We start from the raw sequence: 17,625 nt of genomic DNA on the forward strand, positions 1-17,625 counted from the left end.
CTTGTATTAGCTCACTTGAAATAAGCACACACCTTTTCCCCTAGTGTAGACAAAAGCTACAGTCTTTTCAAGAAGACCACTTGTATAAACATATGCTTAAATTGTGTGCATAATTAATTGCTTTGTGTGGTACAGTAAACTCTTTCATACTATCTCCAGATCTGAAGAAGTAGGTCTGCCCCACAGAAGCTCATCACCTAATACATTATTTTGTTAGTCTTTAAAATGCTACAGGATTGTTTTTTTTTTCTTTCATATCCAGCATTCAGTCATCCAGAACTCTCAAATAACTGGCATTTTAACCATAAGTAAATTTTAGTTACTTTCCATAAGTAGAGTAGAGTGAAAGTAAATACAAATAAATACAGCAAATGCAGTATTAGTTTACAGTGTACAATATTACTGTTGGTAAATAAAGTACTCTGCATACATTTTTGTTTGTTTTTAATATCTAATCTTGTTTTTCTTTAGTGTTAGGCATTGCTAGGTATAGCTCTCTATTATCCAAAATATTTGAATATCCAGCAACCTCCCGGTCCTGGGGCTGCCAGATATGAACGCATTTACTGTAGATAGAGGACTAAGTTGGAACTGTGTAGTACAGTTTGTACCTCCCTGGTCTGGCACCCTCAGGAATTCAACAGTCCCAAATGAGGGATTTTGCCAAACCAGGGAAGTTTAATGCCCCTGTCCCTGGCCAACCCCGCTTGTTCCCTCCAGCTGCGGCTCCTTGGCTCTCCGGCTGTGGCTCACGACTGCAACCAGCCCTCTAGCCCTAGCCCCAGTGGTCCCCTGTGGGGCTGATGGGTAAGCCAGCACTCCAGTCCTGGTCTCCTGCTGTGGGTTGCCATGGAATACCACCTCCAACCCAGCCTCCCTGCCCCCCTGTTGGGCTGCCAGCTGGTTGACCTCCTGCCCCAATTGTCCTGCTGAATGAGGGATATTGCTGGATGAGAGAATGTTGGTTTTTGGAGGTGCAACTTCTTTATAGATGACTAAGTTGGAACTGCAAGTTACTGCCTTCTCTGTGTGCATGTGTGTGTCAGAGAGAAAGAGCGACAGAGTGAGTGTGGTGTGTGGTAGGGGGTGTTTCTGGTCCTACTTGCAGACAAAGGGGCTCTATAGTGAAGTTTTTGGGAATTGCAGTCTGCTGGAGAAAGCTAGCCTGTAGTAAGAAGGAGTGAATTGTGTCTCACTATTTTAGGGGGCAGCTTGCTTTGTCATGCCCTGTTTTATGCTTCTTATTTTATCAATTTGATTTCTAAGAAATAAAGTGGTGTTACTCTGCAGTCTTCTAGCAAGAGTGGTTAGGTTTTTATCTCATTTCTCTGCATGTATTCAGAGAACATAATGCCTTGCAGGATTAGGTGCTCTCAGGAACTGATCTTTCCATGAAATGGAATAACAGCATTAGCGAAAGTACAGTGAGTTGGAGGAATAATATACAAAGATCCAGCCGCTTTTAGGTTTTTAACTTTCTTTTCATATTGTCTGCTTTACTGGAGCCTGCTGTTAGGGTTCATCACAACATTTTGAAACACTGGGCTCTATTAATAAACCAATCTGAAATTTCATGGATGTGAAATGTATTTTTCACTTTGTTGAAAAATGTGATTTATATAACCTCTCAGTTGACATGATCTGACTTGATTTTTATAATTCCTTTGCAAGTCAAAAATGCCTCCAGTGCAATTTACAGTAATGAGACTATCTGCTTTAAAGCAGCTGATTACAATGAATGTATAAGAAGCTGGTATGTTTGCTTTTCAAAGTTGTTATCCTGTCATAGTTTGTAAAAACAACAAGAAGTCCTGTGGCACCTTATAGACTAACAGATATTTGGAGCATAAGCTTATATCTGTTAGTCTATAAGGTGCCACAGGACTTCTTGTTTTTGAAGATACACAGTAACACAGCTATCTCTTTGGTACTTGTTGCCATGCAAGGCACTGCATTTAGCCATATTGAGTGGTAATATCTGTTAGTCTATAAGGTGCCACAGGACTTCTTGTTGTTTTTGAAGATACAGACTAACACAGCTACTTCTCTGATAGTTTGTAAAGTGCATATCAGTATTACAGCACACAAGTGACCTATTACTGTACAAAATTCACCTGCTTTTTCACAAGTTACTTTTCCTAACCTAACTGAATGTTCTCTTGGACTAGACTGTGGCACATGAGATTACATTAATTACCTGAAAAGAGATAATGTAGTCCATTGCATTGTGTGATTATGTAAACAGATTTTACAAACTCCCAAGCCATATTTTTTCAGTATATTTAGAATTTGAAAGGGTAAAATATTTATTTTATTGACTGGAAGGTGGAGTTTATTGACCTTCACGTGTTTTTGGCACATTACCAGAAAAAGCATTACCTATAGAATGGACCAAGGTGAACCCTGGCATTTCTCTACTGGCTTTATTGGAGTTGTTTTCAGTTACACTAGAGATGAACTTGGATGAAGAAACATAAAAAGCAGTAACCAGTGTGTCCAAATGCAGATGTCTGGGCAGCTGCAAAATTAAATACCATGGAGAAAATAGTCCAGCTCTGCCTGCCAGCTCCATTCCCTAGTTCTTCCCACTAACAAACCCTAGAACAGGTTGGCAACCTTTCTGAGGCAGAGTGGTGAAATTTGACCTTTTGACCTCTATGTACAGTCCGAGTGCCAGTGACATTTTTTAAAGTCACGAACAGTCCTACTTATAATAGCTTCATCAATAAATAAATTAAGATGTGGAGCTTTACCCTGTAGGTGGTGGTTCGTAACATTAGCTGGTCTTTTGTTAATCCGGGTGACATGGCTTTGAGAAAAATCCCTGCTGCATGGGGCAAGAGGAGCAGCTCTGAGATCCCGCCTCGTGTGCTGATGAAAATCTGCTCATGTGCCACTCTTGGCACCCGTGCCAGGGGTTGCTGACCCCTGCCCTGGAACGATCCTATTGCCAGTTGCTGAAATCTTTCCTGAGCGGTGGTTCTGAGACGTCATTGCATCATAACCCATAACATTACATCATAAAGTACTGCACAGCTCAGGAGAGGAGCAATGAAGCCTGAGCCCACCCAAACCAACACACTGGGTTGGGGACCAAACATAAAGCCCCATAGTTTCAGTTCTGGGCAGAGGATCTGTAACCTGAGTGCTGCCATCCAGCACATGACCTACCACACAGGTGGCCTTTGGCTTCAGCCCCAAATTTTGTCCCTGAACAACTCCTGGTGACCTCATTAAAATGAGGTCACAACCCACTTTGTGGGCCACCAGCCATCTGATCCCACGGTTTGAGAATGGCTTTTCTGGAGCTCCATAAATTCTCAACATTGTTTGCATTGAACTCCATGTACCTGCACTTGATAGCAAGCACTATGTTACAAAATAACTGTAACTCACTCGGAATTGCTGGCAATGGGACCGCTTGGCAGTCCTCTCACTTTACTCTCATTGCAGTCTCCGAATTGGGAGAGCCCTTGAGAGGAGCTGTAACAAGCTAAGAAAAACAAAAGAGTAACAAAAGCAGTGCAGAATGTCAAAGAATGTCAGCAAATGGGCAAAAGTTTGGGCTTGTTCCTCCTTTGCCCATACTAGTTCATTCAAACCTATTGTAATACAACAGTACAATAGAGGTGAGATCAGATAATTGTCGCAACCTTAACTAGAAACTTCCTGACTTTTCTGGGACTCACTTATAGGTGCATTTGTAAAACAACTTCTGCCCAAACATTCTATTGATTTTAGTGGGGATTTCATGCTCAGACCATTAAGTGGTAGGTGAGTTCAGTGGAAATTAATCAACAGAACTTTCAGAATCTATTTAATAACATAAATATAAAGCTTTACTGTGAATGCAGGTCTATTACTACTCTAAACTTTTTTCTGACATACTTTCCCACAGTGATTTGCATTGATGCCAGCTTGAGGCACTTAAAACAGAACAGCTAGTAAACAGCTTAGTGAAAACTAAGGCTCCTTAAATTGGTCCCTGAAATATAAAGTGCTCCTAGTAATCTGTGGTAATGTAACAATTACTGAAGATTAATATTCCTCTCAGAGTTTAGAGTGGCAGGAATTGAAATGATGGCAGTAACGAGGAACAGTATAAATAATTTGGAACATAAGTAGAAATATGTTTTCTGATGTTTACTGCACAACATGCACCTCAGAATTATAAGGGGTAGAATGCAATCATTGAAAGTGGTAATTGTTGCTGGAACAACGGGTTAGACTGAAATTTAGTTCTTGCCATAACAGTAGAGGTTTGATGTGCCTTAAGCAAGTTTCTGCGGTGTCCTTGCAGTGGGTAGTTGACTGGAGAAACTCTCTTGTTGATGTACCTTCTTGTGACCTTGTGGAGTACTGGGGGTCAACAGGAGAGTGGTAATGGGAGGGTGGTAAAGGAATTCACTGTTCGTTATAGCTCTGAATGGTGGTAGTCAAAAATTGTTTATTTGGTAGCTGCTCAGTGGATTCTGAAATAAGTTTGATGCCATTCCTCCTTTTCACACAGCAACTGACCTTCACCTAGGGCTTGTCCACACTTAACTGGTGATTGACACTCCAGAGCTCAATCTCCAGTAGAGGGGTGGGATTCGATTTAGTGGATCTAATAGGGATGTGCTAAATCAACCACTTGTTACTCTCCTGTCAACACTCAGTACTCCACAGGGTCACGAGGAATAAGAGAAGTCAACAAGAAAATTTCTCTAGTTGACTACCCCCTGTGTGGGCACTGTAGAAACTTGTCTCAAGGTACACCAACTAGCAGGACTTGCATCTCTGAAGTCAACTTTCTCCTGAAGCATAGACCTACATTCTTGGCAGCTTGGAGACCAAGGGCTGAATCAGTATGTCACACAAATGCAATAGTACTTGGTTCCAGGGGACATTTTCTGAAATCCCTGTTTAAAAACTAGCAAGACTTAGTGTTGGGTCAAAGGTGTAGTTGGGGAAAGAGTCTTGATTTTTGTTTTTGGTCTAAGGTACCAGTGTGAACATTATCATCTGTGCATGGGGAAATTCTTCTCTCCAGTCTGCCATGTGGATCTTTTGCAAGTTCAGAATATGGATAATTACCTAGCGTGGAAGTTGCAGAATAACTGTTTGTCTTTTATTTTCCTCAAGGCTTGTGCCAATGGGTCCAGGGGGAAAAGGGACAAGCTCAGTTTAAAAGGGCCCCAGGCTGCAGTAGCTCTGCCTGTTCTAAGGAAAGGGTCTCTTGATTCAAAAATGCATTTGATATGCCCTATCCAGGTTCTGGGCTTACGGGGATACTGAGCCTCAGAACATGCATATCAAAAGCATCTTTGAATCAAGGCTGCTCTGGCTTCTCCCCAGCACGCAGGTTGAGTCCAGGGAAGAGAAGGGAGGCTCAGTTTCACTGCCCTCCGGCTCCTCCTGGCCCAAGGCTTTTCTGGTAGGAACGGGAGGGGCACATGGGGCTTCTCCTGACCGAGGGAGAAGGGCAGGGCAGACATTCATATCTGCCCTGGGGCCTGGAATTGCTGCCAGTGGGCCTGCTCGCTTCTGTTTTGTATGCTATGCCATATCTTAAATTACTCTTTTTTCTGTCTCAATTTTCTTTTTATAATGGCCTGTTTTGGTAAGTAGCGATAGGATATATACGCCTATGCTAGTCTTCTTCATTGTTTTAGTAGGCTATTTGTTTCAGGTAACAGTATTTAACTTTCATTCAGAGGCTCAGAGTTCTTTGCAGCCATCTTCACGTCTTCATGAGTCAGTTAAGCACTCTCCCAATTCTGCAGAAAAGAAAACTGAGCCACAGACGGATTTAGGGCTGGATTTTCAGGAGCGCTGAGCGTTGACATACCCCACTGATGTAAGTCCACAGTCCCAGACACTGAAACAGTGACACCGAAGGGACTAAAATGCACAGGTTTTCCTGAGTCTAAATTTCCTACTCTAACCAGTAAACAACACTCCTGTTCTTTTGTATTGTTGCCTGTTTTATCTTCAGACGCATTTTGATTGTACATCTCTCAATTTCTTTCTGTTTCTTCCTTATTTCTGAAGTTTCTAAGAAATAAAGCATTGGTAAACAAAATTCAACCAAACCCAGCCAATTTCTAGTAGGAGAAAAATATTTGTCCATATCATCCATCTCCTACTAGAGCACCAGCAGAGATAACCAAGCTTTGCTTCATGGATTGCATTTATTATGATGGTTTATGGAGTATGTTTGAGTATGGCCAGATTTTATTCCTTTATTACCATCCTTAATACCAATTTACTCAAAATTACAAATACAATCAAATATTTCCAAGGGATCATTTATCATTTCTTAGAAAATGTTAAGTAGCAGGTAACTTTTTCTTGTCTCCACCTAGTCATCCCCCTTCTCTAAACATACAAAACAGTGAAGCAAACATTATATCGGAACAGCTAGGTATTTTAAGTCTTGCACTGTTTTCACTGCTTTATATTATCTCACTCCATCTTTATTACTGTGTTTCACAATGAGTCTGGCAACCGTTTATAAAATCTGTATTGTTTTATAGGTTCCCACAAGAGTCTGGCATAACAATAGCAGAGTCCAGCTCTTTTGAGTCACTTTGGTTATTTTCACAAACCACAGTTGTTTTTTGTCCTGTGTTGTCATTACCTAATTTGTCAAATATAAGCAACTTCCTTAGATTCCTGTTGTATTATAATGCATTACGGTAATATCTTTCAGACTTAAACTTCCCAGAATATACAGCAGATGATAAGCAAAGGGGCATTTGTTTTGACAGTGGAAATGCTTTTATGAAGTAATGTCTTGACCATGGCTTTCAAGAAATAAATAATACATTCCTTAGTATTACAAAGTGCTAGTATGATATTAACAGTAGCTTATATCATTCACTATATTCACATTCTTTGCACTAATAATCGATGAGGAAAATCAGGGAAAAAAAGCTTTGATGGTGTGATTGCTTTTATAATATGTCCTTCATACTTTTCACAAAACACAGAAGTCAGTCATCAGTTAAAATGGAAAAGAAAATTTTAAGGGGAAATTTCAAGAGAAGAATCAACTCAGGAATTAGAACCAGAGCAGTTCACATACACTAAGTTTACTTTACTCAAAGAGAGTTGCAAGAAAAATACAGAATGGAGGTATGGAACAGATGGGAAAGAAGGGAGAGGGAAACAGATTTAGGCTGGAAGAAGAATTTGTTTTCAGAAAGCAGATGAAAGGGTGGAGTGTGAGTTCTTGGATTTCTGGATAAGTGGAGATGACAAAGAATGGGCATACTATCAGTCAGAATTTTTTGTAATCACTCTCTGAAATTTAAATCTGGACATCTTACTATACAGGTGTTTGGAGGCAGCACTGGTGAAAACAGGGTTTCCCTGAAATGGTCATTATCTTTTGCTCTTGAGAGTAGGTAGGAGGTTTGGCTTCATTCTTACTTCTGTATATTCCTGTGACTTTTTTGGAATATGTTCTGAAACAATTGTTTCTTCTGTGTCTTTTTCTCCTGCCTGTTAGTAATCTGTAAGGGCTTTTTATTATTATTATTTTTTCAAAAATCATTGTTTCTTCAATATGTTCTTTCTTTTCCCAAGAAAAACATCATGATGTACTTTACTAATGGAAGCCTCTCTGAATGTTCCTGGCTTTAATTTCTTCATGATAGTCTGACCTTTTCTTCTCTTTCTCATGTAGCAAAATACGATTTTTTTTCGGTCATTTGGGCACTGCACTTAGGATATGTAAAGCTTTAACAAAAGCAATTAATTCTGAGATGATTGTAACATTCTTTAAGGCAGCTTTCCACAGTAGTTTAGTTTGCTTTATCCCATGGGCCATTTTCTTGAATGCTTTTTGTTGCTCCATCTCTCTACAGATTAGTTTAGTGCTACAGTTAGTCTGGTTTTGTGTGATGCTGTCTGCAAACTTGACAGCACTTTTTTCCAGAAAATGCTCAGCACCCCTAACATGCAGTTTGTTTCTGTATGCCATCTAGGATATTTGAAAGTGTTTCTTATGCATCACAGCAAACCCCTGCTTTATGCAATTTTGACATATGCATTAATCGTATTAATGCAAATGTCAAAAGCCCTGGCTCCAGCCACCCACTTCCCCCCCCAGCACTGGAGGTGCCAGTTGTGGGAAGCCAGGGGGATGCTGTTGCTGGAAGGAGGGGAAAAGCCCCAGGGAGTTGGGAGCCAGGCACAGCAGTTCCAGGTCAGTTTCCTGACTCTCACAAGCAATGGGGAGCTGGGAAATGGACAAGGTACTGCTGCACCTGGCTCCCTGCTTCCTGGTACTGAGGGGCTTCCCTCCCCACCTCCCTCCTCTTCCCTCCCTCCTCCTCCAAGACCCTGGGGAGCCGGGAGCCAGGAGCAGTAGCACCTGGTCAGGTTCCTGGCACCAGAGCAGGGAGCTGGGAAACTGACCAGGTGCTGCTGCAGCAGGCTTGGAGGAGGAGGGAGGGTGTGGGGGAAGTGCATCAGCCCTGGGGTGCTGGGAGCCAGGCGCTTCTGCACCTGGCTCCTGGGGGCTTGGAGGATGAGTATGGAGGAGGAGGGAAGGAAGAGAAGCCCCTCAGCCCCCTGGGAGACAGGAAAGTTACCAGGCGCTGCTGTGCCTGGCTCCAGGCTTCCAGGGACTCGGACGATGAGGGAGGGGTCCCCCTCCCCTGACTTACATGAAATTTGAGTTACGTGGGGTGCAAGGAACACAACCCCCACGTAACTTGGGGTTTTACTGTATTCTGCTTCCTGGCATCCTGCCTGACCTGTTTTGTGTCAAACACTGGAAGATCTTTACCCAGTGTGGTAAATTGACCCTGAGCATTCCTTTGTAAGTGACACACCCCCTTTTAGATTTGGAGGTCACTGTTCATGATATGGGAAATAAAGTAAAGTAAATTACAAGGAGAAACATCTTTGGGAGAGCACTGATTGAAGAAGTGAACAGATTTTATCCTCTTGCTTAGAGGGCTAGGCTTCATAAGTCAACACACCCTGTGACAAAGGGCCATTATGGTACAAAGACTCATCTGGAAGTGGACATAATCACCTCTGCACCTGACACCCTCAAAATGGGTGGCACTGGCTCACAATAGGACATAGCCAGGGCAGCTGGAGGAATGCATCCATTCAGCATATCTAGGCTAGTTTCCTCTAGTGGCTTCTAGGAGCCTTAAGTTACCCTCTACTAAAACAGAACTCTTTAGAAAGGGAAGTGGTGTCCCACCAGTGAATGCCCCTTCATGGAGGATTTCCAAAGTTTATTTAGCTTTGTGTAAATTAGGAAACTAAGGATTTAATTTGAATCATGAAGCTATGAGTTATGTATATGTAATGGTTTAGTTTCACCACTCTGTTGTTTGCTGAGATTAATGATAGCTACAGTACTTGGAAGATTCCAAGTTTTCCAGAGATTCTTTAGCTCCTTTGAAGGTTTCCTGTTGCTGCCTAGGCCTTCTGATACTCCTTGTTGTTATGCTCAACACTGATCAGTGGCCTTAATTTATCTACAAACAGACTTTTCTTAACTCTCTCTAAACAATAAAAGTGCAGTGCATGAGGATTTTAGCTAGAAAACGTAACTAGTTGTGCTCTGCCTTCTTTTTTGACTAAGCAACTGCTGCTAGTTAAATAAATAGTCAGCATATGAATCCAAGTATCTTTAGAGACCCATAAGCTTATCTGTGCCCCTCATGAACAAACTGAATTGCATGTCTATAAGCTTAACCAGGACGGTGCTTAAATTCTAGTAAGTACATTCCTATCTATTATAATACAATTAACATTAACTCCCTTAACAATGATCAGAGGGGTAGCTGTGTTAGTCTGTAATCTGCATTATGTCTGCATTTGAGGTATTGGGTTTTTGCCCACTAAAGCTTATGCTTCAATAAATCTGTTAGTCTATAAGGCACCACAGGATTTCTTGTTGTTTTTCCTTGACAATGTGATTTAATTTTCCACTTCTGCATATATTTCAAAGAGTCTGTTTCAGTTTTTGTACTCTTAGAAGGGTGAGGCTGAGGTTTGCTTGTTTGCAAACAGGTGCTGATCCTTTTATCCTAGAAATGTGGGGAAAATGGTTAGTAAAATATTAAAATATATGTAACACCTTTCCTCCTGGAGTTTACAGTACAGCCTTATTAATATCCTTCCTCGCCCTCACAAAAATACCACTGACAGCTGTGGGGAAGATTATAACTATTGGTTAACAGCACACAAGGCAAGAATATTTCATAGTTTAGGGCAAGAATTGAGGAAGATTACTAAAGCCATTTGGATAGGCAAGAAGAATTTTGGTAGGCTGATATCTTTGATGGCTTGCCCAAAGTAGCAAACACATTGTCTCCTCTGCAAATGCCATTGCAAATCTTCTTTAACCAAAGACATAAATAAAATAGATATATTGTGTGATGTTTTTGTTCCAGTTTTTACAGAATGGTTTAATGTTACACTTGATACTGCAAACATTAGGAAAACAGAGTCTGTAGTGTCTATGAAAAATCATGTGCCACATGCTGAATTCACAAGAGGGAAAGCCACATTCTCTTTAAGTGCAGATTTCCTTTTTGAAATATTCTTAAATCCTTCAATTCCTGGAGTGGTGTGTAAGTACCACAGTGATTGGTGCCTTAAAAATATCTGTGATCAAATGTATGTCTGTATCCCTTCAAATTCGAATTATGTTAAGAAAGAGCTGGAAACAAGGCAAATCTGAAGTTTTTCAGAAGCCTTGTGACCTTAGGGGGAAAAAAAAAGATCCATTCCAGGTATCTGTCATCCCCAAAGTCATTTTGAAAGACTAGAAGACTCACAAAGCTTGTTCTCACTGTTGTTGGCCACTTGAAGACTGTGCCACCAGCATTGTACAGTTCTTTTTCCTTGGAAATTCTAGTTCAAAGCATCATAGTATCAGCAGAAGTAAACTGCATGTGCACATACCACACACTGGGAGTGGTGTTTGACTAGTTCTGAACAATTATTAAAGGATCAGGTTTAAGATGGAATGTAACTGTGGATGAACTTAGTTTTTAGGTGCTGTGTGTTTATTGTGTGTCTTGGCAGTGTTTACTGTAACAGAAATAAGTTCTGCCAAAGCACTGCTCTCTCAGTGTTGGCTATACCAGAGTAGGCTGTTGTCTCATGCAACAAACCAATAAGGCACCATAATGTTTAGTTACGGCTTACTGCAAAAAGTAACTGAAGGTTGAGAGGGGTGGTCATTTTCCAGATTGCCTCTGGCATCACTCTCAAACTGTCATAGCTGTTCTGATATGCATCTCAACATTTCAGTGATGAGTCAAGTGGCAAATCCTTCAGGCCACAGTCCCATCCATTTTGGAGTGAGTGCTTACTCTCAAAGAGTATAAAAAATACTGAAAGAAACTGTAGAAGTGTTATCCTCCTCAGAAGTTCTTTTTACAGTCTCCTTTATGGAACTGCAGAGTTGAACAAAGTCTAATTTTGTTCCAGTGATAAGTGCACAACAAAAAAGGTTCAGAGTTCTGAGTAACGCATCCAAAGCTTGGAGCACTTATCCCAAATGTTTGTCTCCCTTTTCCCCCAACAAACCCGAGGAATCTAATTTCCAATAACTGCAAACTCCAAGGCCCTAAATTTTGGGAGAAAAGTGGGATTTCCCTCACACTTCAAAAAAGTTTATTGCAGGGATTGGTGGAGATTCAGGAGAGACAAATGCCCCACACCGGTGCTAGTTTTCTCAGCTGGTAAGGCTACACTCTGGACTAAATTACTTTTCTTCCTCTTTCAGGCCATGAGGGCAGAAACCACACAGACAAAAATCCATTTTAGGTCTGTTTGTGTAATGCAGAGTAATCTACTTTGAGTTAAATTGTATTGCTGCTGTGATCATTGGCAAAGCTCTTATGGCCAAGGCAGGGAACAGGATTTGGGCCTTTAAAAAAGTAATTTTGCCCCTTCTCTCTGACCCTGGCATGGCTGAGAAAGGCAGTGCATAAACTGCAGAGGTTGGGACCAGATTTCTAACCATGGATGCTGTTAAGACAAGCTGGCCAAAGTTTGGGGCTTTGGGGTGTGCTGTGAAGCACTGCAAAAGTCCAGATCCCGCTGGTCTTTCCCCGCAAGCTGCGGCCCGGCAGGTTGGCCCTGGGCCTCCTCCCTCCTGGGCCGTTTAACTAGCTAGGATTTGGTCTGGGGGGCCGAGCAGGCAACGCTTCAGGGTGGCCCCAGCTCGGCCAGGACCTGGGGAGGGGGAGGAAAGACGCAGGGCTGGAGGCGCTTTGCCTGGGGCCCTGCAGAGGACAGGGCCAGCCCAGCCCCCTGCTGGCTGCAGGCCCGGGCCCTTCCCCAGGAGACCCTCCTCCCCCGCTGGGCGCGCCGGGCCGGGCGCAGCGCTGGGGCGCAGGGAGCCGCCGGCCGCGCCGTGGAATGTGCGGCATGTGGGGGCCGGGAACCACCATGCGGTGGACAGGGGGCGGCGGCCGAACGCCCGTGCGCAGAGCGGGGCCGGGCCGGGGGCGGCTGCGTGCGGGGCAGGCCGTGGGCAGGCGCCGGGCGCAGCGCCCGCTGTGGGCTGTCTCCCTCGGCTCCGCGCTCGCTGGGCGGTGGTTGCGGCCGCTAGTAGGTGGGATCGGCTCCGCGGCAGCCGCCGCCGCCAGATCAATGAACTCCCCGGTAGGGGCAGCGCGGCTCGGCGGCTGATCCCCGGAGCTACGGGCCGTTCGCCGAGCTCGGAGGAGCCGCCGGGGAAGGGAGGAAGGCCGGAGGGAGGCAGCCCGCCCCTGCGCGCTGCCAAGTCGCTGCCCTTCCCGAGGGGAGCTGTGGCTCAGGCGGGGCGATGATTTTCCCCAATAGCAGCAGCAACCCGGCGGGCGGCAGCAGGACTCCCTACAGGAAACAGGTAAGAGAGCGGCGCTTCTCCCCGGGCGGCAGCGGGAGCGGCGGGGCGGGGGGGCTGGAACTTCCAGTCCCTGCGCGCTCAGCTGCGCCCTTCCCGCGCAGGCCGAGCGTCTCGTGACCTTGCTGAGTACCCCAAGGAAAGGCGATCTGGTGGCGGCCGGAGAATTCAGCCGCGTGACCTGAGCGGCGGAGGGGGTGTTGGGTGCAGCGCGGGGAGGCCTGGCTGCGCTGGGCTCTGCAAAGCGGGGGTGGGGGGAGTTAAGTACAGAAGTTGCAGCGTGCACTGAAAAGCGAAACTCGGGGCTGCTGAATGTTTTCGTTTCTGGTGAAATGTGTTTAAAAAAAAAAAAAGACGAGCGAGCTTTCAAAACAAGCAAACCCCAAGCTCTCCCCAAAAGCTCTGCCGCGGCAGCCGAATTTCAGGACCCCCGCCCTCAGAAGCCCAAGGAAGACCCTGTGACATTTCATGAGCAGACACATAGGTTTGGTAGGCTCGAGCCATTCACGTCTATGGAGCTGTTTTGAAACTGACATTTTAGCATCTTAAAAAGTTTTGAAAACAGCTGGAGTGGTTAGACCAACATCCTCTGCTGGGATGGGGGGAGGGTGGGAGAGAGAGGAAAAGGAAAACTGTTTCCTGTTTCTGATTTTTAGTACGTTCATTGTCACAGCACTGCTTATCAAAAGACAAACCGCTTTTTCATTGAACCTTTGACCAAACAAAAATTCCGTTTCAAGTTCGTCAGAAGAAGTGAGGTCCCTGTGTGTAGAAAACACTAAGGGGATTAGAAATCAATGAGAAGACACACACTTCTTTATTTTCCTGGGGCCTGGGGAGAAGGAATACAAACCACCTTTTGTTTCTGACCCCTTAAGCAACAGAAACAAATTAACTTACCCTAATAATGGTGCAGGAGGTATTATCTTTTTCTATGGAGCAGGGATGGATTAAAGGTGGAAATATCAGATCACGTCATATATTGTAAGGCATAGTCACTTTACTACAGGATTTCATGGAATTATCAGTTTCAATGTATTTTAAAAAATTCAAACTCGTGTGCTTCACTCATGTGAGTGATCGGGATTATAATTAACTAGTGCAATAGTGTACATGAGGTTTGTTGTCCTCACTTGGCATTTAAGTGAGAGCTTTCATAAACTTGCTGCTCTCTTCCCCGATTTTAAAGAAACAATGACAAGTCCTGTGGCATCTTATAGACTAACAGTTATTTTGGAGCATCAGCTTTCATTAGTCTAAGAGATGCTGCAAGACTGGTTGATATTTTGCAGATACAGACTAACTAGGCTACCCCCTGATATTTGTTACCAAAACATTCTTATAATGCAAATCACTTATGATGGAATCTCAAAAACATTCTGGGGATGGCACCCAATACTGTTCCATTATCATTACATCTTATGTGTCAAGTGTGTTTATATGTAATAAAATATGTATATTGGATGGTAGGTAACTACTTTGACATAAATCTCCCAGACAGAACCACAGTGTAGCCCTTTCATGGTGTGTCTGCATGCTTTGTAAGGGAAGTCCTTTATTAGACACTATTTTCTTACATTGCCTGAAAGGATAGTTAATTAAGTGAAGCATCTTAGGGTCTGGTGTGTTCATTTTTTGTTAGCGTGCCTCAGGGTGTTAGCAAGGAAATGGGGATGAAGACTGTGAGGGTGAGGCCTTTTTACTTGAAAGGTTGTATGTTTTGTGTAGGGATCTGAGTTAGCCTGCTGGTCTGGAACACGTTGATAAGATGCTCTTCTTTTCTCAGTGCACTCCTTAGATTCAAAGAGCTTAAAGGCCTGACTGAATTAGAAAAACAAACAGACCTTTTTCAGTAGCAGAGGAAGAAATGAATGGGTGGGCATTATGTAGTCCTAAGACCCAGGGTTCCAAAGCTTTCTTTTGTCAGTGTTCAGCCATTCTCTAGTCAAACATTTTCTATATCCGGAGCTAGGATTTGAGCCTTTTTCAACTGAAGTCTGTGTAAAATGCCTATTGACTTCATTGGAGTAAGACTTGATTATTTCATTTGCACTTAGAATTCACCTGCGTGGGTGAATTAGTATCACAGGATATATATGAGTCTAACCTTTCATTTGGCACAGAATACATTTATTGAAGTACAATTAAATTTAACCTAGTTTCAGAAAAAAATATTTCCTCTATGCTAATAGGGAGTTTCCAGTAAATGAGACAGATTAGAGGTTAAAAGAATTTAAAACGTGCAAGTAAATACTTTGGGGTCGCTTCCAATGGTTTTTAATTATCAAGTGGTATAAGTGGTACCAGAATGGTGTAAGATTTTAATGGAATCTTGAATCTTTAGTAAAATCTGTTTTTTCATCATAATTTCTAGTTGGTGCCTGGTTGTGTCTGAAAGCTGATGGCAAGCTATTAGCAAAATCAACAAAATACCCTGTCAGTTTTAGTGAGAAGGAATTACAATATAATTTGCCTCATGATCAGCAACAAAAATCCTAGTGACATCAGTGGGGTCAGGATTTCACTGATATAGTCAGTTTGTTGCCTAAAAGCAATATACATTTTACAAAGCTGTCTGTGCTGACAGTACTGTGCTTGCTATCTAGGTATGTTTCTCTGTGTAACTCAGTCTCCTAGTAGCCAGTCAACTACTTCACTTTCAGGTCAGAAAGAGGTGGGTGATGCCTTATCTTTTCCTCTATTCTGTAGTGGTAGGGTGAGCAGCAAGCTCTGATCTCTGAAGTCATCTGTATTAAATAGGATTTGCCTGCATTGCGGACAGGCGAGCACATTAAAATGCTCCTACTGAGATCAGGTCAAAGTTAGAAGCTGCAGAAGTGAGTAGTAACTTGGCAGGTAATACCCTGACACAAACAAAATGCAAGTTCAAATCTGGCGGAGGAATGTGGACAAAGCATTGCCTGTCCCACTTGGTTTTATACTTCAGTAGTTAGTCTGTCAAAACAATTGTGATTATACATCCTATGTGAAGTGGCTAAGCCCAGTTTAACATTTTTGCTCTTGCTTTAAAGGAGAAGGATAGTCACTCTGTATGGTGATGAGGCTATGGGAAATGGTAGTACACTACCTCTTCAACCTGTGCTGTAGACTTTTAGGTTTCTTTTGAATACAATTAAGTGCATAGGGAGCCTGTAAATGTAACAGTTTTGTTTGGTAACTATGTTTTTGTTACATTTTGATGAGTGTGATGTTTTTCAACCAGTATGAATAGATTTACATAGTTTGCTGCTTTCAAGAAGATTAACTGGGTGTAACTGCATGTGAGGAATCTAACTCTGTTTCCGTGTTTGGCCTTCTTTTGAGACCTGCGTACAATGTGGTAGGTTAATCCTTTCATGCAGCTCTGTCCACAATTTCTGTTATAGACTGGGCCTTCTTGGCATTTGAAGATTAAACTGGTATTCAGAAAATGTTTAAATGAAGCAAACCATTGCTGGTTTCAGGTTAAAAGTGTTTCACTCTCAGGATGATTGATTTAAGTTGAAGTGTCAAGATGCTGCACCCCTAATACCCATGTATCATTTTACAGCTCTGCACGTGTCTTGCTTTCAGTTTTCTGTTTTGTAAACATGTACATCAGGTGACCTCATTAAATTTATGAGATCAAGAAATATAACTGGTGTGGCCATAACTTAAAGCATGAAACTTACAAGAATCTAAGAATTAATTCTTAGGCAGTACTGATCTGTGAATGTGCATATAAGGGATGGGGGTAAAAGACTGGAGAAAGGAAATCAAATACACTTTGTTTTATAAATGTCAATTTGTTGTATTATGATTTAATGAGTTTTATTTCAAATAGGTAAGACTTGTATTGTCCTTACCTTACATTGAACTGATCACATGCATATGAAGTATGTTTGATATTAATGACCTTATATGTACTTCACCAGGCTCTCAGCTTTTCTATTAAACATAAGTTCAGCAAAATCTCACATTTATTAATTTTCTTGTAATGCCCTATAAAGATATTTGCATAGCACTAAGCAGATCTGACCTCTTAAAAATAAAGTGAGTTTTTGTAGATACTGTGTAGTACAAAATTGAATAAAACACAATGAATCACCCTAACCACTCAGACACAATATTGCGTATTGGGTGGTACGACTCAGAAAACACCTGTTGATGTCTGTATTTTGAAAAATCTGAAGTTGTTGTTTATTTCTGAGAGGTTGCTAGATTACCATTTTGTGTATTTGAATACTTAAGGGCTTGTCTATACTAAGTGGAAGATCTGCCTGGTGAGGGTCAATCTTCCAGAATTCAATTGTGCAGCAAAATCTGTCTCTCTGAGGTTAGCAGTTGACCCCTGTACTCCATGCTATTGTGTGGAGTAGGGGAGTTCAATGCGAGAGTGTAGAGGCTTGCACTAGGGAATAAGTCAATTCAGATATGTGGATTCTAGCTACACAAGTGCTGTAGCTAGAAATGCATATCTGAAATTGACTTATTTCCCCAGTATAGACTTAACCTGTGTGTGTTTGCTTATTGTGAGAAAACAGAGATGTGCATGTTTTGCCTGGAATGTCTGTTCTTTCTTTTTTGCACCTTTAAATGCATAAGCATGCTTGAATTAACACATTTCACAGAGTGTGGTAAACTTTAAACCAAGATTATGCTGTTGAGCCTGAGGAGGATGAGGAGGTGGGGTTTTTTTCCCCAGTGTCTACAATACAGCACCATGGAACTAAAGTCAAGTAAATAAAATACACATCTCCTAGAACTGCAAGGGACCTTCGGAGGTC

At 42.5% G+C, this 17,625-nt stretch overlaps 1 protein-coding gene across 5 annotated transcripts in view; it reads left to right on the plus strand.

The window, feature by feature from the left end:
* The window catches only part of RBMS1 (RNA binding motif single stranded interacting protein 1), a 209,189-nt gene that overhangs the window by 65,997 nt on the left and 125,567 nt on the right, over positions 1–17,625 (plus strand). Inside the window, exon 1 of one of the 5 annotated variants that reach the window (XM_075000889.1) lies at positions 12,465–12,862. The exons of the other annotated variants lie outside the window; for them this stretch is intronic. Within the exon in view, the coding sequence (XP_074856990.1) occupies positions 12,800–12,862 (63 nt within the window). The 5' untranslated portion in view covers positions 12,465–12,799. Of the gene's footprint in view, positions 1–12,464; positions 12,863–17,625 lie in introns of those variants that run through there. 5 annotated transcript variants of the gene reach the window in all.

This window comes from Carettochelys insculpta, chromosome 8 (assembly GCF_033958435.1).
Source record: "Carettochelys insculpta isolate YL-2023 chromosome 8, ASM3395843v1, whole genome shotgun sequence".
Lineage (NCBI taxonomy): Eukaryota > Metazoa > Chordata > Testudines > Carettochelyidae > Carettochelys > Carettochelys insculpta.